The sequence below is a fragment of the Gasterosteus aculeatus genome, chromosome Y (assembly GCF_964276395.1).
Source record: "Gasterosteus aculeatus chromosome Y, fGasAcu3.hap1.1, whole genome shotgun sequence".
NCBI lineage: Eukaryota > Metazoa > Chordata > Actinopteri > Perciformes > Gasterosteidae > Gasterosteus > Gasterosteus aculeatus.
Genome location: NC_135709.1, coordinates 19,920,364 through 19,937,548, shown reverse-complemented (window position 1 = coordinate 19,937,548; position 17,185 = coordinate 19,920,364). Strand labels below are relative to the sequence as shown.

At 46.5% G+C, this 17,185-nt stretch overlaps 1 protein-coding gene across 1 annotated transcript; it reads left to right on the top strand.

Annotated features, from left to right (window-relative positions):
- The first annotated feature begins 1,859 nt into the window (after positions 1-1,859).
- On the top strand, positions 1,860-4,575 carry LOC144390944 (tetratricopeptide repeat protein 23-like). Its single transcript, XM_078097435.1, has 4 exons — positions 1,860-3,183; positions 3,383-3,557; positions 4,080-4,203; positions 4,400-4,575. Exons 1-4 carry the CDS (start codon positions 3,125-3,127, stop codon positions 4,573-4,575), a joined length of 534 nt encoding a protein of 177 aa, XP_077953561.1. The 5' UTR covers positions 1,860-3,124.
- The last annotated feature ends 12,610 nt before the right edge of the window (positions 4,576-17,185 follow it).

Below are 17,185 nucleotides of genomic sequence, written 5' to 3'. Positions count from 1 at the left end.
CCCTTAAACTCCCGGTACGTCTATTAACAGCCGTGGCACCTCTCCCTTTAACTCCCGGTACGTTAACAGCCGTGGCACCTCTCCCTTAAACTCCCGGTACGTCTATAACAACCGTGGCACCTCTCCCTTAAACTCCCGGACCTCTATTACCAGCCGTAGAACCTCTCCCTTAAACTCCCGGTGCGTCTATTAACAGCCGTTGCACCTCTCCCTTAAACTCCCGGTACGTCTATTAACAGCAGTGGCAACTCTCCCTTAAACTCCCGGTACGTCTATCAGCCGATGCACCTCTCCCTTAAACTCCCGGTGCGTCTATTAACAGCCGTGGCACCTCTCCCCTAAACTCCCGGTGCGTCTATCAGACGATGCACCTCTCCCTTAAACTCCCGGTACGTCTATTAACTGCCCTGGCACCTCTCCCTTAAACTCCCGGTACGTCTATTAACAGCCGTAGCACCTCTCCCTTAAACTCCCGGTACGTCTATCAACTTATGCACCTCTCCCTTAAACTCCCGGTGCGTCTATTAACAGCCGTGGCACCTCTCCCTTAAACTCCCGGACCTCTATTACCAGCCGTAGAACCTCTCCCTTAAACTCCCGGTGCGTCTATTAACAGCCGTTGCACCTCTCCCTTAAACTCCCGGTACGTCTATTAACAGCAGTGGCAACTCTCCCTTAAACTCCCGGTACGTCTATCAGCCGATGCACCTCTCCCTTAAACTCCCGGTGCGTCTATTAACAGCCGTGGCACCTCTCCCCTAAACTCCCGGTGCGTCTATCAGACGATGCACCTCTCCCTTAAACTCCCGGTACGTCTATCAGCCGATGCACCTCTCCCTTAAACTCCCGGTACGTCTATTAACTGCCCTGGCACCTCTCCCTTAAACTCCCGGTACGTCTATTAACAGCCGTGGCACCTCTCCCTTAAACTCCCGGTACGTCTATCAACTGATGCACCTCTCCCTTAAACTCCCGGTGCGTCTATTAACAGCCGTTGCACCTCTCCCTTAAACTCCCGGTACGTCTATCAGCCGATGCACCGCTCCCTTAAACTCCCGGTACGTCTATTAACAGCCGTTGCACCTCTCCCTTAAACTCCCGGTACGTCTATTAACTGCCCTGGCACCTCTCCCTTAAACTCCAGGTACGTCTATCAGCCGATGCACCTCTCCCTTAAACCCCTGTTGCGTCTTTTAACAGCCGTTGCACCTCTCCCTTAAACTCCCGGTACGTCTATTAACAGCCGTGGCACCTCTCCCTTAAACTCCAGGTACGTCTATCAGCCGATGCACCTCTCCCTTAAACTCCCGGTGCGTCTATTAACAGTCGTTGCACCTCTCCCTTAAACTCCCGGTACGTCTATCAGCCGATGTACCTCTCCCTTAAACTCCCGGTACGTCTATCAGCCGATGCACCTCTCCCTTAAACTCCCGGTACGTCTATTAACAGCCGTGGCACCTCTCCCTTAAACTCCCGGTACGTCTATTAACTGCCCTGGCACCTCTCCCTTAAACTCCCGGTACGTCTATCAGCCGATGCACCTCTCCCTTAAACCCCCGTTGCGTCTTTTAACAGCCGTTGCACCTCTCCCTTAAACTCCCGGTACGTCTATTAACAGCCGTGGCACCTCTCCCTTAAACTCCTGGTACGTCTATCAGCCGATGCAAGAAAGGATATTTTCACAGGGAAATGTACATTTAGGTCTACAAAGTACAGAATGATGTGAAACAAGTATTCTCCTGCTATATTTTAGATTTACACTCTAAACTAAACTAAATTCCCATTATAAAGTGAAAGGAACTATAAACATATATGTGTTATATATATATGTTTTATATATATATATATATATATATATAAACAATGCCACTAGAAAAATTACAATGTATTATTTTTTAGACTCCTGGGGTGAGCAGGTGACAAAAGGAAGGTCTGAGAAAACAAACTGATGGTGGTTTTCACATTGAAACACACAGTTAAAACACTTTGCAGCGTGCATGCCCTACGGAGAGGCCGCCCTCCCTGCCACCACTTCTTAAAAAGAGCAAAACAATATTATAATCCCTCCAAGTGATAAACTCCTTTGAGCACAACATTAAAAACTACAGTGTATCCGGTACTACTCTACTGAGACTCTTGTGTTACTCTACTGACACCTTGTGGACATCTCAAAATACTACAACTCTAATATCCAGAACACGCAGAGTTCTCACGTGAATTGGCGCAATCCAAGGAAAAAGGCTGCGCTATTGTGATTTCCTCCTTGTTTTAATAACTTTAGATGGCACAGCGTTTCAGTGAGGCTGAACGTCTAGCGGGGTGGGACCCCTGGGGCAGTATTAGGATGGTAAGCCATTGTGACCCATCATTAACCATCTCTGTGTATTACAGAGTACTCTTCGGCCCCAGGTGTAGGCTTACTGTGTGGCAACTCAATTAACTCACATTAACAAAGGATTATCTTCTTGTTGCCATAGATGACAAAAAAATGATGCTCTTGAAGCTAGATTTTGGCACAGGGGCCCTTTTAAGACAGGGCCTTAAATACCAATGCCGTGCCATGGGGCCCTTATCATGCCATCTGTGGTGCTTTACTGATCCGTAGTCAACTGAAGGACCCGCCTGCAGGTTTTTTTTTAGATAGAGTCAAAGTTGAATTACAGGTCAGAACCATTGTCAGGTGTTGTCAAACTATCAGCTGGTACAATGTTAACAGGAGATAAACAGCTGCCAATCAAACGGGTTCGCGCAAGAAGTAAATACATATGTGTTTGTCTCAATTCGATTAGAAACGGTCATTATTAATCCCATCGCGATGCCATTTGTATTTTCTGAGAACAATGCGGCTCTTGAATGCAGCGCGCCTCGACAACACGGTCCACAACAGCGTCGAGGAGTCCAGCGCCTGTGCGTAAAACATACGTCGAGTCACATTATTGTCACCGTAACTCACGGTAAAGTTGCATTTTTAGGTGCGGCGACACGTAAATTACGCAGCGCGTACGACTGTGCGTAATTTACGTATTGCCGCGTAACCACGGAAACACACACACACACACACACACACACACACACACACACACACGTAGAGAACACAAATCGCATCGAGTGTCTGCAGGTGAGGATGTCTGATGTTCATGCCAACACCAGAACACGAGCCGGCTCCTCCAAGCGCGCTGCGCAGTGAGTGACGTTTTGTTCTACGCGTTAGACAGTGAAGGCTAAAAGAAAATTAAAAAGAAAAAGAGCATCACAACTGACGTGACTTTCCCGATCTGTAATCATCTGTTAAAATGTTTCTCGGGAAGTTTAGAGATGAATAACGAGATGCTTTCCTCAAATACGTCTGCGTTGATAACTGCGCTCACTTACCAACCTGTAGATCTGGTGAAAGCGTGGAGAGCCTCAGCAGGGGCGCCACCGCGTCTCCGTGTTCCCCGGGTCCACTGAGGCCCCCTCAGACACGAGATGCTCAGGAGGAATTCATCATGATGGCACCTGAAGAAAAGCTCAAATACTTAGACAGCCACGCTCAGGCCCGCGAGGACAACCAAGAGGTCGGCGCAGGGACACATTTATATTCTTGTAACTGTTGCTGGAGCTGAAGAAAAGGGTTGATGTACATTAGCATCTTAGATTTAGTCATATTCGAGGTATTGAATGTACGTGGAACACAAGAAACGCTATCAATTTAAGAGCACTCGCTATTGATTTTTCTTATAAATATCAGTGAATAGTAGAAAACAGTAGCTTGTTTTTGTTTGACCAAACACAAATATATTGCTTTTATAATGATATAATACATAGAAAAGCTATAAATCATTGTCCACTATTTCTACATCATAAACATTCACTCGATAATCAAATCTATAGCTAATAAATTTTCTGTTGGTCGTAATCAATAAATGTACTCCTTGTTTCTCCTCCTCAATTTCACCTGTTTTTGCTGATATAAACAGCCAGGCAGGTGAATGTGTTACACTAGTTTCTGAATGCTAACCTGACCTCTAAACTGAAAAACAGAAGTACTATTGATTTGTGTTTGGATGCATTGTGCTTTATCTGCTGTCTCTGCTCAGTGGGACGCCTGCATTCAGGACCTGGTGCGTTGTGTGGCTCTGTGTCGGCTGCTCTCTGCCGATGACCGTCTAAAACTGGCACAGGCCCACGCCAGACTGGCTACAGCATATTTCCAGTTGAAAGGTAATTTCAAAGAGGTAATCCTGTCAGTGCATTAAATCTTAAACATTATGAAAATCAGGAACCTGTTCTTCTTCTTACGATAGATGTGTGACAACAATTTTTCCAAAAATGTCAAAAACGTTACCATCCATATGAAAATATTGTTTTTGGGGATGCTGTTTGATTTACACTCAACGACGGTTCCATGTTCCCTGAGGTTGGGGCCTGCAGGCCAAGGAGCACTCGGCTCTGGCCAGGGAGCTGCTGCTGCCTCTCTGCTCCCCCACCTCGTCCTGCAGGGACGACAAGCTCAAGGTTCCTGTGTGTCTCCTGAGCGTGCACCTCACACATGGTGGCGCTTCACTGCATACAGACAAATATCCTTCGCCGTGATACATTTTTTTACAATAATGTCTGCGAATAGAATGACTAATTCAAATCCAAGTTTTAAAAAAAATCCTTGACTCTTTTTCTACTCTTGAAGAGGCGGAATGCTCTTTTCTGGAGGCAGAACGAGTTCTTGGGGAGCTTCATCAACTCGGTGGCATCAACCAGGAAGGGAAGACGAAGACTGAGCTAGAAATCTCTACTTGTCTATCCAGGTTCAGTTGGGGAAAACCAATACTTTCTAGAAATTTCCCAGTAGCAGCACAGCGACGATTTAATGCAGCATTTGCAGGATTATACCTGAGCCGGACTAAAACCTGTCCCATTTCAAATGTAGTGCCTGATATTGGTTTGGCCACAAGGTGGTGATATATTCATGTAAATTGCATGAACAGCACCTTTCATGTGTTTTCATCTAAATTAGTCATGCTGTCTGTACTGACGAAGTCCTAAACGAAGTCTAGTACTGGTTGCTAATATGGTGGATTAGTTTAGACGTGCGCCCGGTGCGCTCGAACACAGCAAAACGGAGAGTTCTCTGATGTTACAATTACCTTGCATGTTTATTTTACATCCAAATATTATAAAACGGCAAAACTTTAACTGATAATACATGTACCCAAAATAACAAACCGCATTGCTCACCACAAAGGCACACACGCACACTGGCACAGTCGAAAACTGTTTGCTTCCGAAATTACCAACACCTGTGTCTTAGATTCCTGCAGGTTAAATGGCCTACCTGGGCTGATCCGAGGTCAGCTGAGCCACAAAGCACATACAGCCCCCTAGTGGCACAGAGCAAAATTAAATGAAATAATACCAAATGTATATGGCTCCTACACTGTCATTAGCCATGTCATAAAAATACTATTATTTAATTTTCTCAACAAAAAAACAACAACGCAATAACAAATCAGAATTTCCCCTGTTGTCGGGTATGTTGTAATGATGCTTACAGCCCTGCTGGGTTTGATTTATTTCTGCATGTGCTCTCAAGCAGACCCACAGATGGAGAGAGACGGAAGGTTTTCCTTTCATTATTGATTTGTGTCCATTTTACGATATGCATTTGTAACCTGGCGGTATTGACAACAGAGGCCCCAATTGCAGTATTACATGCTCAGGAAAAGATTAAAGACTACGTGGATCGTGGTGGAGACGCTCCGCACAGACATCTCACCGATACCGGAACTGTTAAAAATAGCAACTGCTTGTCATAGTTTAGATAACTGTGGGTGATACGAGCAGCATAACCGGTATATGAAGTATACTCTGTAAAAGGTAATGTAACACCAGTGCACATCATCCCATCAAACAGGCGAGTTTATGTCTGAGCCAATGTTTTGAAAGTCCTGTTGCCATGTAAACCTAAGCGAAAATCCTGCAGCATATACAGTGAACAGTCCTCGTCAGTGGCTGAGGTTAGCTACACTGAAAGGAATGTGTAAGTGATGCAACCTTGGTCTGTTCCAGAGTCAGTCTGTTGACGTGATGTTTGTGATGGGGAAAAAAGAGCAGACTGTGGCTGGTGTGTAAGCTGGCTAAATCTCTTTTGTTATGTGATGACTGAATTTGGCGTGCTTCTAAAGCTCCGTCAGTCAATACTATTGTGATGGAGCGTTGCGTTCCCACCCAAAGCCTGCATCAGTGCTCAGCTCTCTGTTAGCGTTCAAGGTGGGCACTGATAATCAGCCGGATGGCATTTTCGTTATTACGTTCTCATATTCTCGCTTGACCCTTGGCTGCAAAAATCATTTATTTCATTCAAATCTTCATAGCAGCTGTCATGAATATCTTCAACATAATTTTTTGAACTAAACATTTTTAGGTTGATAAATAGAAATAACAGAAAAGACTTCCATATCTTCCCCCGCCTTAATTATCGTGTTAATATTGATTAAATTGTACGTTGTTCACTGACTTTGTGCAAATAGTGTCATATGTTTTGTGCTGTGGTTTTAATTAGATGTTCCCCTCTGTGTGTGTACAGTATATAGAGTGTGTATGCTAAAATCTACTGTCACGGTATAAACAGCGTAGTGACTGTTCCACAAGTGTTCTTGTGGTTAGGACCCAGCATCTGCCTGTCTTTGTTTCAGCAAGGTAGTTAATAGTGTAGATGTAAATGTGTTCTATTAGTTTGGTTAGATTTAACCAGTATGGATTCAGTTGTAGAGAAGCACCACCCAACACAGCTAGTTCAGTAGTTTTCGTCCACAGTTGCTCTCCGACATGTCCCTCAGGCACTCAGCAAATAGACCCATTAATCACAATCACAGTCACTTTAAAGCACCACACAGATTTGCCGGAGAAGGCTGCAGCGTTTCTCTTCCTCTGTTTTCACTTTGGCTTGGCCTAGCGTATCATTTTCCGAGCGAGGGCCCGGAGCAAACCTACGTCAACTATGTGCTGGAAGCGTTCACAAAAGAGGGCTGTGCGGCTTGCCTGGCAAAACATCTACAAATCCTTAATTCTGCTAATTCCCTTCCCTGTGGACGTAGTCCAGAGGGATGTGGCATATAACTGTGTAAGGATGAAGGGTGTATGGGAGGATAGAGGGGTATTGTCTCTGTGTTTTCCATGTGGGCAGAATGGCCGGACTCAAGCCATGCTGGAATGTAGCTCTGCTGCCCTGAAAGGAACTGAACACTTATGTCGGGGCAATCTTGGATTCATGGGGAAAATTCTAACTAATGGTGTTTTGGGAACCTGTGCTGCTGGCGTGCAACCGCGGAGCCATTCACATGCATGTTCTCCTGCTATATAGGCATGACATCATTCTGTTTAACTCAGGCTTTAGGCTCCCACACAGGCTGTCCGTGGCAACGCGTGCTGTACTAATGATACTGGAAGGCACATTGGGTAAAACCGTAAACCAAATATGTCACCAGGGGGACATTGTGGTTTCTGTAAATTATTGGTTTTGCATTTTAGCATGGCTTGTTTTTACATTTTAGCATGGCTTGTTTTTACATTTTAGCATGGCTTGTTTTTTACATTTTAGCGTGGTTTGTTTTTACATTTTAGCGTGGTTTGTTTTATTACATTTTAGCGTGGTTTGTTTTATTACATTTTTGCGTGGTTTGTTTTATTACATTTTTTACATATTAACCCACCTTTCAGTAAATTACATGCACCTGGAGGGACTAATCAATTACAGAGAGCCCTGGCCAACCACATTACACAATGAAAGGACCTCCCCTCTCCAATTAACACAGCTGCTATAAAGGCCCCAGAAAGGTGAAGCCACGGGGCAGGGGAGCCACAGGAAGGAAGGCCACAGAAAGGTGAAGCCACGGGGCAGGGGAGCCACAGGAAGGAAGGCCACAGAAAGGTGAAGCCACGGGCCGGAGAAGCCACGGGAAATCGAGCGAGAGGGCGGCAGACAACGGACGAGCAGGCAGGGTGCAACGGGGAGAGGAACGAAACGGACTGGACACCTCACCCAGGAAAGGAACGGAACCGGAAACAAGAAGAAAGGGCAAGACCGACCAGCAGCAGTGGCTGGTCGAATTCTTAAATCCTTTTAGTACCTTGTTCCCGCTGGACTTTTAATATTGTAGTTATTTATGGGTTTTTAGTCAATAATAAAATCCTCCTTTTAAGTCACGCTTTTAAGTCTTGTGATCCATGCTGTTCTTCCTCTGGTGAACAAGAACCTGTTTTATGGAGACCTAGACTCCGCAACTAGGTGGCGTTGCTGGTACCTTTTTATAAATGTATCTTATTTTTTATTAGATTTTAAGTCCCCCGCCTCACAGGGCTGACAAGGGAACTTTTCTAGCGTTGCTGGCAGGACCGGATTGGAGAACAGCTGCGGTGATCTAAGACAGAAAAGGCTTTGAAGATGATGATGCCTGTGTTTCCTGGTGCCCCGTGGCTGCCTAAATTTAAAGGGCCCGGTGAAGATGTAAAATACAGTGATTGGAAGGAACAGATTCAAGGACTGTTAAGTTCCCAAGAATTAACAGAGGCTGGGAAGGCAGCTATTGTGTTGGGAGCCTTAGCCGGTGAGGCTAAACGCCAGGTCAGCGTCCTTGAAGACAGTGAGCGAGACCAGGGTAGGAAGATTTTTCTCTATCTAGACTCTCTCTATGGCGATAGAACCCCAACCCCGGTATTAAGATCACAGTTCTTCGGTTGTAAACAGAAACCTGGAGAGACCGTACCCTCGTTCATATTATGGTTGAGAGAGCTGTTTTGCATGTTGCGGCGGCATGATCCAAGCAACGCCCCCTCTGACACGGTGCTACGAGACCAGTTGTTGCTTGGGCTAAACGAAGGCCCAATGGCTCAGGCGCTGAAGGTGTATGCGCGCCGTAACCCAGACGAAGACTTTGCTGCACTTCGGCAAGAAGCACTACTGCTGGACTCAGAACACGGATACACACAGCCGGAGGTAACATGCTTTTCTGTGAACAACTCTCATGCCTCCCCTGCTTTGTTACAGAAGGAAAGTTGGAGAGACACGCTGAAGCGAGAGATCATGGAAGATGTGAAATCCCAGATGCAAGGACTCACCCAAGAATTAATAAAGGAAATTGAACCACTACTTCAACCAGTCAATGCTCCCCCACAGCCCCTGACACAACATAGGGAGCGGTCGCGACCGGCGTCCGGTGTTAACGACTGGGATGAACAAGGTAGGCCAATCTGTCGCCAATGTAGACAAGCGGGACATATAGCCAGGTATTGTAGGAGGCCTGCTTCCCAGGCGGCTTTAAACTAGCTGTCCCTGCTGCTGAGGTCCAAGGGGCAGGGGTTGCTGATGCACTACACGACTCAAGGGCCACGGAAGCCTTTATTGGGCAATGCCCAACTATAGGAGTAACGATTGAAGGGGTTGAGTTGCAAGGACTGTTGGATACGGGGTCTCAGGTTACATTAATGCAGCAGAGTTTATTTGAGCAGCATTTTTCCAAAGCTAAGCTTGGGAAGACCCCTGTAGTTTTCCAGTTAAGGGCAGCCAACGGCCTGGAGATCCCATACACTAGCTACGCAGTGTTTGATCTGGAAGTGGAAGGCATCAAAATACCTGGACGAGGAGTCGTGATTATTAAAGATAAACACTGCACCCACCCGCTCCTCATAGGTATGAATGTTGTGACCGCCTGCTGGGAAACACTCTTTCAACGACCTGGAAGGCCAGTTTCCACTCCACAGCAGCTGAAGAACCAGAGAGTTTGGCGGGATGCTTTTGCTACCTGTCGACGTATCGAGGCCACCATGACAGAAGACGGATTCTTGGGAAACGTGCGGCCAGCTACTCGCCAAAATATCCGAGTCCCACCAAAGAGTGAGCTGCTGGTGTGGGGCCGTGCTCGGATGGGCCCGGGAGGAACAGACTACTGTGCCCTGATGGAAGCACTACCTGAAACCAACAATGTTGGCGTAGCTAGGACACTAGCAGTGGTAAGAAATGGGAGAATCCCTGTTCGTGTCTGTAACCCATATCCCTACACCTTGTCAATAGGGCGGAACCAGAAATTGGGTAAGCTGTACCACGTTGATGAAGCTGATGTGCGTGGATCTTGTGACCTTACCCTATCTCTGAAAGACAATTGCGTTGTTGAAGTGGCTTTGGTAGATGCAACAGGCAACCACAAGGGACAGGAGCTGCCTGAAGAGGTAAAGAACCTGACTAACCGACCTGATCCCTGTCCAACAGCAACAGGAGGAGCTATGCACCCTGCTGCTCAAGTGGAAGGACGCGTTTGCTAACCATGATGAAGACTTTGGTCGGACAGACCTGGTACAACACCGTATCCATACGGGTGATGCAGCGCCCATCAGAGAAAGGTACCGACCTCTTCCGCCTCTGATGTATAAGGAAATGAAGAGCCTACTTGTAGAAATGCTTGAGAAGGGGGTAATCAGAGAAAGTTGTAGCCCATGGGCTGCGCCCATAGTTCAGGTGAAGAAGAAGGACGGTAACTGGAGGTTCTGTGTCGACTATAGGAAACTCAATGCCGTAACCCATAAAGATGCCTTTCCCCTTCCAAGAATCGAAGAGACTCTAACAAACCTGACCCGAGCTGAGTGGTTTTCTACCCTTGACCTGGCTAGTGGCTATTGGCAGGTTGAGATGGACCCCCAAGACCGAGAGAAAACTGCCTTTACAACCCCACTTGGACTATTTGAGTTTGAGCGCATGCCTTTTGGCCTCTGTAATGCACCAGCAACATTTCAGCGCCTAATGCAACAGTGTTTAAGTGGCCAAATGGCGGAGTCCCTATTGGTGTATTTGGACGACATCATAATATACTCACCTGATTTTTCCTCTCACCTACAGCATTTGGATGAGGTGATCCAAAAATTGTTGCGGCATGGCCTGAAACTGCGATTGGACAAGTGTAAACTTCTCCAACAAGAAGTAAAGTTTTTGGGCCATGTGGTGGATCATTCTGGGGTAAGACCTGACCCCGATAAAATCTCGTCTGTATCAAACTGGCCTGTCCCGTCCACGATAAGGCAAGTGAGGGCCTTCCTAGGGTTAGCTGGATACTACAGACGCTTTGTATCTGGATTTGCCAAAATTGCACGTCCGCTGAACAACTTGTTGACAGGCATTCCAGCAAATAAAAAGTCTGAGACTCGAAGAGTGCAATGGTCCTCTGAGTGTCAAGCAGCCTTCGATGCCCTAAAGAGGGCTTTGACACAAACCCCTGTTCTGGCATATGCTGACTACACACTTCCTTTCATTGTCTACACCGACGCAAGCAACCAGGGGTTGGGAGCAGTGTTAGCCCAAGCCCAGGAGGGAAGGGAACGTGTAATAGCGTACGCCAGCCGAAGTCTACATCCAACCGAGAAGAATGATGCTAACTACAGTTCGTTTAAACTAGAGCTTCTGGCTCTAAAGTGGGCGGTGACTGAGAAATTCAGAGACTACCTGACTGGAACGCAGTTCACAGTATATACCGACAATAACCCTGTTGCTCACCTGCAGACGGCTCGCCTGGGTGCTGTGGAACAACGCTGGGTTGCTCAGCTGGCTTCTTTCAACTACGACGTCAAGTACCGCCCAGGTAAAAGCAATGCTAATGCAGATGCTCTGTCCAGGTTTCCAGTTGATCCCATCCCTGCCAGGGTTGCAGACCAGGAGTGTGAGACAGGAACAGGCGTGACCACGGCAGCCATCGAGCTAAACCCTAGAAGTGAGGACAGTGAGTGGGCTAGCAGTGAATGGGAAGATGCACAAGCCAGTGATCCTGACATACAAGTGGCTAAGAGGTATGTAGAAAACCAGACTCTACCGACGGGACCATGACATGGAGCAAGAGGTACGCCATTTCCATTTGGGTTGTGTTACCTGCAGCCTCCAGAGGAAAAGAGTAGAGCCTAGGGCCCCTCTTAATCCGATAGCTGTGTCATACCCTCTTGAGGTTGTGGGGCTAGACTTCTTGTCCTTAGGTCGGCCAACAGACCGTATTCAAAACCTCCTTGTGGCCACGGATTTATTTACACGCTACTCTTGGGCCATCCCCACACATGACCAAACGGCTCAGACAACAGTAAAAGCTCTGTGGACTCATGTAATACAGCCTTTTGGCTGTCCAGCTCGGTTCCATTCTGACCGGGGACCAAATTTTGAGTCTGCATTGATGAAACAGCTCTGTGATACTTATGGTATAACTAAAAGCCGCACAACGCCGTACCATCCTGCAGGAAACGGTGGGGCAGAACGCTTCAACCAGACCTTGTTAAACATGCTCCGCTCTCTAGAAACAGAAGCAAAACCGTTGGCCAGAATACTTGCTTGAGTTGGTACATGCTTACAATAATACAATACACAGTGCAACCAGCTACACTCCCTCCTTTCTTATGTTTGGGAGGCATCTGAGGCTTCCTGTGCATGTGGGACTTGGTGTCGGTCCCCAGCAACTACGCCATGACATTGGTGGTTGGATACTAGACCACCAACAGAGACTTTCACTAGCGTATTGTATAGCTAGACAGAAAATGGATAATGCAGCCTCCCAAAGCAAACAACACTATGACAAAAGGGCTAAAGCTACGCCACTCTTACCAGGAGAGAGAGTATGGGTACGCAACAGAAATCGACAAGGTCAAGGAAAATTGTGTACTTGGTGGGACCCTGAACAATTTGTTATTGTTGAACTAGTGGGCAATACAGGGTTGGTGTATAGGATAAAACCTGAGAAGGGGGGCCGTGAAAGAACTGTACATAGAAATGCTTTAAAAGTCTGCTTAGCTCCTCCAATAGACCCCAACCCACGGACCAATGGGCCCGCAGCAGAGACACACTGGCTCCAAGGTACAGCGTTCTATGGGTTTGCTCCAGCCCCAGTGGTGGTCCCAGCGCAGGAGCAAGGACCAGAAGTAGCGCCACGACGCTCAAACAGGACTAACCTCGGCCAGCCACCTGCTCGTTATAGGGAAATTTAGGTATTCATGTTGCAGGGACTGCCAACATTAAAGAGTGGAGGGATGTCACCAGGGGGACATTGTGGTTTCTGTAAATTATTGGTTTTGCATTTTAGCATGGCTTGTTTTTACATTTTAGCATGGCTTGTTTTTACATTTTAGCATGGCTTGTTTTTTACATTTTAGCGTGGTTTGTTTTTACATTTTAGCGTGGTTTGTTTTATTACATTTTAGCGTGGTTTGTTTTATTACATTTTTGCGTGGTTTGTTTTATTACATTTTTTACATATTAACCCACCTTTCAGTAAATTACATGCACCTGGAGGGACTAATCAATTACAGAGAGCCCTGGCCAACCACATTACACAATGAAAGGACCTCCCCTCTCCAATTAACACAGCTGCTATAAAGGCCCCAGAAAGGTGAAGCCACGGGGCAGGGGAGCCACAGGAAGGAAGGCCACAGAAAGGTGAAGCCACGGGGCAGGGGAGCCACAGGAAGGAAGGCCACAGAAAGGTGAAGCCACGGGCCGGAGAAGCCACGGGAAATCGAGCGAGAGGGCGGCAGACAACGGACGAGCAGGCAGGGTGCAACGAGGAGAGGAACGAAACGGACTGGACACCTCACCCAGGAAAGGAACGGAACCGGAAACAAGAAGAAAGGGCAAGACCGACCAGCAGCAGTGGCTGGTCGAATTCTTAAATCCTTTTAGTACCTTGTTCCCGCTGGACTTTTAATATTGTAGTTATTTATGGGTTTTTAGTCAATAATAAAATCCTCCTTTTAAGTCACGCTTTTAAGTCTTGTGATCCATGCTGTTCTTCCTCTGGTGAACAAGAACCTGTTTTATGGAGACCTAGACTCCGCAACTAGGTGGCGTTGCTGGTACCTTTTTATAAATGTATCTTATTTTTTATTAGATTTTAAGTCCCCCGCCTCACAGGGCTGACAAATACATGCTGTTAAGGGTCGACGTCAGCGTGGGTTCCGTTCATACATCAACCTTTGTTCACACAACACACACTCGGCTCGGTGTGGATGTGGGAGTCTGTGATAATGGGTTTCCTGAGACGACAATGTAGCTGGAGATTGTATAGTCGTTAGTGTTGTGTCCTCTCAGAAAGCCCCCTCCTCCCCCCCTAAATTAAATTTAAAGTCCATTAGATGGTTTGTAGTTGCAGAGAAGCCTTATGGGATCCACCCACCCTGTTGCTCTGTAGAGGCTCAAGCAAAGTGTATTTTTAAAATAACAATGACACTATTGTGCATCTGCAAAAGATGACGTGTACTTTGTACCAACAACGAGTGTAAAGGTGGCGGATAAATCTAGTTTTACAAGCCCAAAAATGGAAGCGTTTAAAAACAACAATACCCACGCTGTGTTACTGTGCTGTGGACCGCTGGAAACAGGGACTTATTGAAACAAAAAGTAACACAAAAGTGGGAGGAGGACATTTAAAGGCATGGTACCTCCGGCAGAGCAAGAAGTGGGAGAACAGACAACAACCAAACTGAGGGGAAACATATGAGGGAGTGTGTTGACCAAATGTACTGACCCACCATCTAGTAACACGGTTCATTTTAAGGTAAACCTGATGTGTGTGTCCAAGAGGCTCTGGCTTTGGCTTGAGACCAAGCGGTTACTTCTGTAATGTAAAAAATGCTCGTAGTATTGAAGTAAAAGGCTTATTATGGGTATATACTGTATTCAAGTGATATTATAAATAACGAGTGTTATTAGGTATCATTTGTTTTAATGATAAACTCTAAAAATGGTTATAGAGAATTGTTCAACTACTACAGAGTGATGCAGACAATCCACTTGAAGGGTACACTTTGTAATCATTACGGTTACTGCCTCTTACAGTGTGCTGGCCTGGACACGGTCGTTGTTCTCGTCTGTCTGTCTCTTGATAGACTCTACCTCTGTTTGTCCTTTCTTCTCAACAGGGTCTACAGGAGACTGAGCAGACCAGAGGAGGCCTTAAGCAGGTGTGAAAAGTCTCTGCAATGGCTGAAGGACTGCGGTAAGCCAGAGAAGACGTGTTGTGTCTATAGGGACATGGCTGCCATTGAACAGGACGAAGGCCATTTGGACCAGGCCATAGAGCATCTCACCAAGGCGAGGACACACACACACACACACACACCCTTTGGTACACACGTGGAGTTTTTTTGAGATGGTGCCAGGTTTTGTTGTTGGGTAAAGTTTGGTGATATGTGATCTGCCTTATTTCACGTGGGTGTTTCTGCTAGGCCCATGCCATTGCTATGAGTCACTGCCCAGAGGAGCTGGAGGGGGCTCAGATCTCCCACAGCCTGGCCCACATCCTTTCTTCTGCTGCAGAGCCCCATCACAATGGTGAGGTTATTCTCGGACCCGGACTGCGCCTGGGCGAAAGGCTATATCAAGTGGTTCATTAGGATTGGTCTTCCTATAAGTGACGTTTTATAGGATGGAGTTATGGAAACCAGACTTATAATAGTCTCATTGGGGACATTTTGAGGTTCAGTATTGTCAGTATGATTCACCCTTCTCAACTGTCTCAAGGCAAATGCGTGCTTCATGGTAGCTGTGTACAAAATCACATCTGAAAATGAACTAAATCTCAAAATCATATTTGCATTCATATCATACTAAATATTATAATTGTTACCGGATTCCACGTTCACCTGGATATCTTGTTTGTTTTTCCCCATGTTGGTGAAGACTCTGCAGGTTGCTACTTGGAAGAGAGTCTAAGTGCGTATGCAAACTCTGCAGGTCCATAAGATCTGGCCTTTCTCGCGGCCCAGGACGATTTCTGTTTCCTCCTCCGCAGTGGCCAGCAAGAGGTTACACACACACACACACACACACACACACACACACACACACACACACACACAAACAGACACTTACAGAGAATGCCACTTCAGTTATTTCCTCCAAGCAAAGATATATAGATCATATTTTGGCTAATCTTTTCACACTTTTCATTCCGTGCTGCTCCGTGGAAACACCCTCAGAGTTTGTGACTGTCACTGGGGATTTATTTCACCTGAATATCGGGATGTACTGTAGCTCTCCACCACGGAGGGAGAGAGGTGATTAATCGATTTTCAATGTACCATTTCAGAGATGTGTGGAGATCCAGAAAGCTTCCCTCGCCAAAAAGAGAACCACTTTTGGGGACTTGAGTGCCGAGGTAGCAGACACCCTTCTGCTTATAGGAAGTGTGGAGATGAGTGAGGGCAGACTGAAGCCGGCCCACAGGACCATGAGTAGAGTCCCTGTCAGAATGAGGTGAGCTATTTCCACCAGCCTCACTAAAGCTCAGTGGTATCAGAGTCGCCTGCTAATCCTGGAAGGGGTGAAGTGTGCAAAGCCGCCTTTCCCTGTCTAAAATATCACTGTGTTTTCTCAGTCGGGATGGAAGCAGATTTGCAGTTTGCTAACGAACTTGATTAAAAGGGGCACTGACCGTAATGACATTATATCTTTTGAAAGTGACATTCCTGTTTTTTAGGTTGAAAAGTAGCTTTTTAGTTTATTCGACCAGGTTCCTCTTTCTGCTACTTTCTTTCTTTATTCCACTAGATCAGTGTTTTTCAACCTTCTTTGCGTCAAGGCACACTTAAGACACAGAAAAAATCTCCCGGCACACCAACAATTGGAAATGATATGAAAATCGATCCCAAACATAGTTTCAGCATGAGCATAATATACTCTAAGAAATCAGGGAAACGCGTGTTCTCTTTGTTGTGTTTTATTAAACGTAACATCATCCTAATGCCAAGATGGCACAGGCTTTATGCCCAGGTACCTCTTAAGCCTAGTTTATGCTTCTGCGTTTTCAGAGCGACGCAGACGCAAGACCCCCTTGCGTGTCCCTTGCGTGTCCCTTGCGTGTCCCTTGCGTGTCCCTTGCGTGTCCCTTGCGTCGCTTTTCACACCTCCTTGCGTCCTTGCGTGTGTCGAGACATTTTTCTGCAACGCGAGCATCCCGCAGCGCACCAGGCTGCGATTGGTCCGCTAACTACGTCCTTTACGGAGTCTCGCATTTCCGCTTTCATAGCCCGATACCACCATTATTAAACTGAAGAATCTTTACGAGAGAACGGATCAGATTTAAGAACTTCTGTCGGAAGAAATGCGTAAATATGAGCCCTTATACAAGCGGTCATTGGCGGGTTGTAGAAGCGGGTTGGATTCGCGGAGGGAGATCGCCGCAAACGCCGGTTT

Excerpts from the sequence above, each read along its gene's own strand:
- LOC144390944 (XM_078097435.1), top strand. The coding sequence starts at position 3,125 with ATGTCTGATGTTCATGCCAACACCAGAACACGAGCCGGCTCCTCCAAG. Across the intron at positions 3,184-3,382 it reads TCCTCCAAGCGCGCTGCGCA|ATCTGGTGAAAGCGTGGAGA; the intron begins GTGAGTGACGTT and ends ACCAACCTGTAG. Across the intron at positions 4,204-4,399 it reads AGCATATTTCCAGTTGAAAG|GTTGGGGCCTGCAGGCCAAG; the intron begins GTAATTTCAAAG and ends ATGTTCCCTGAG.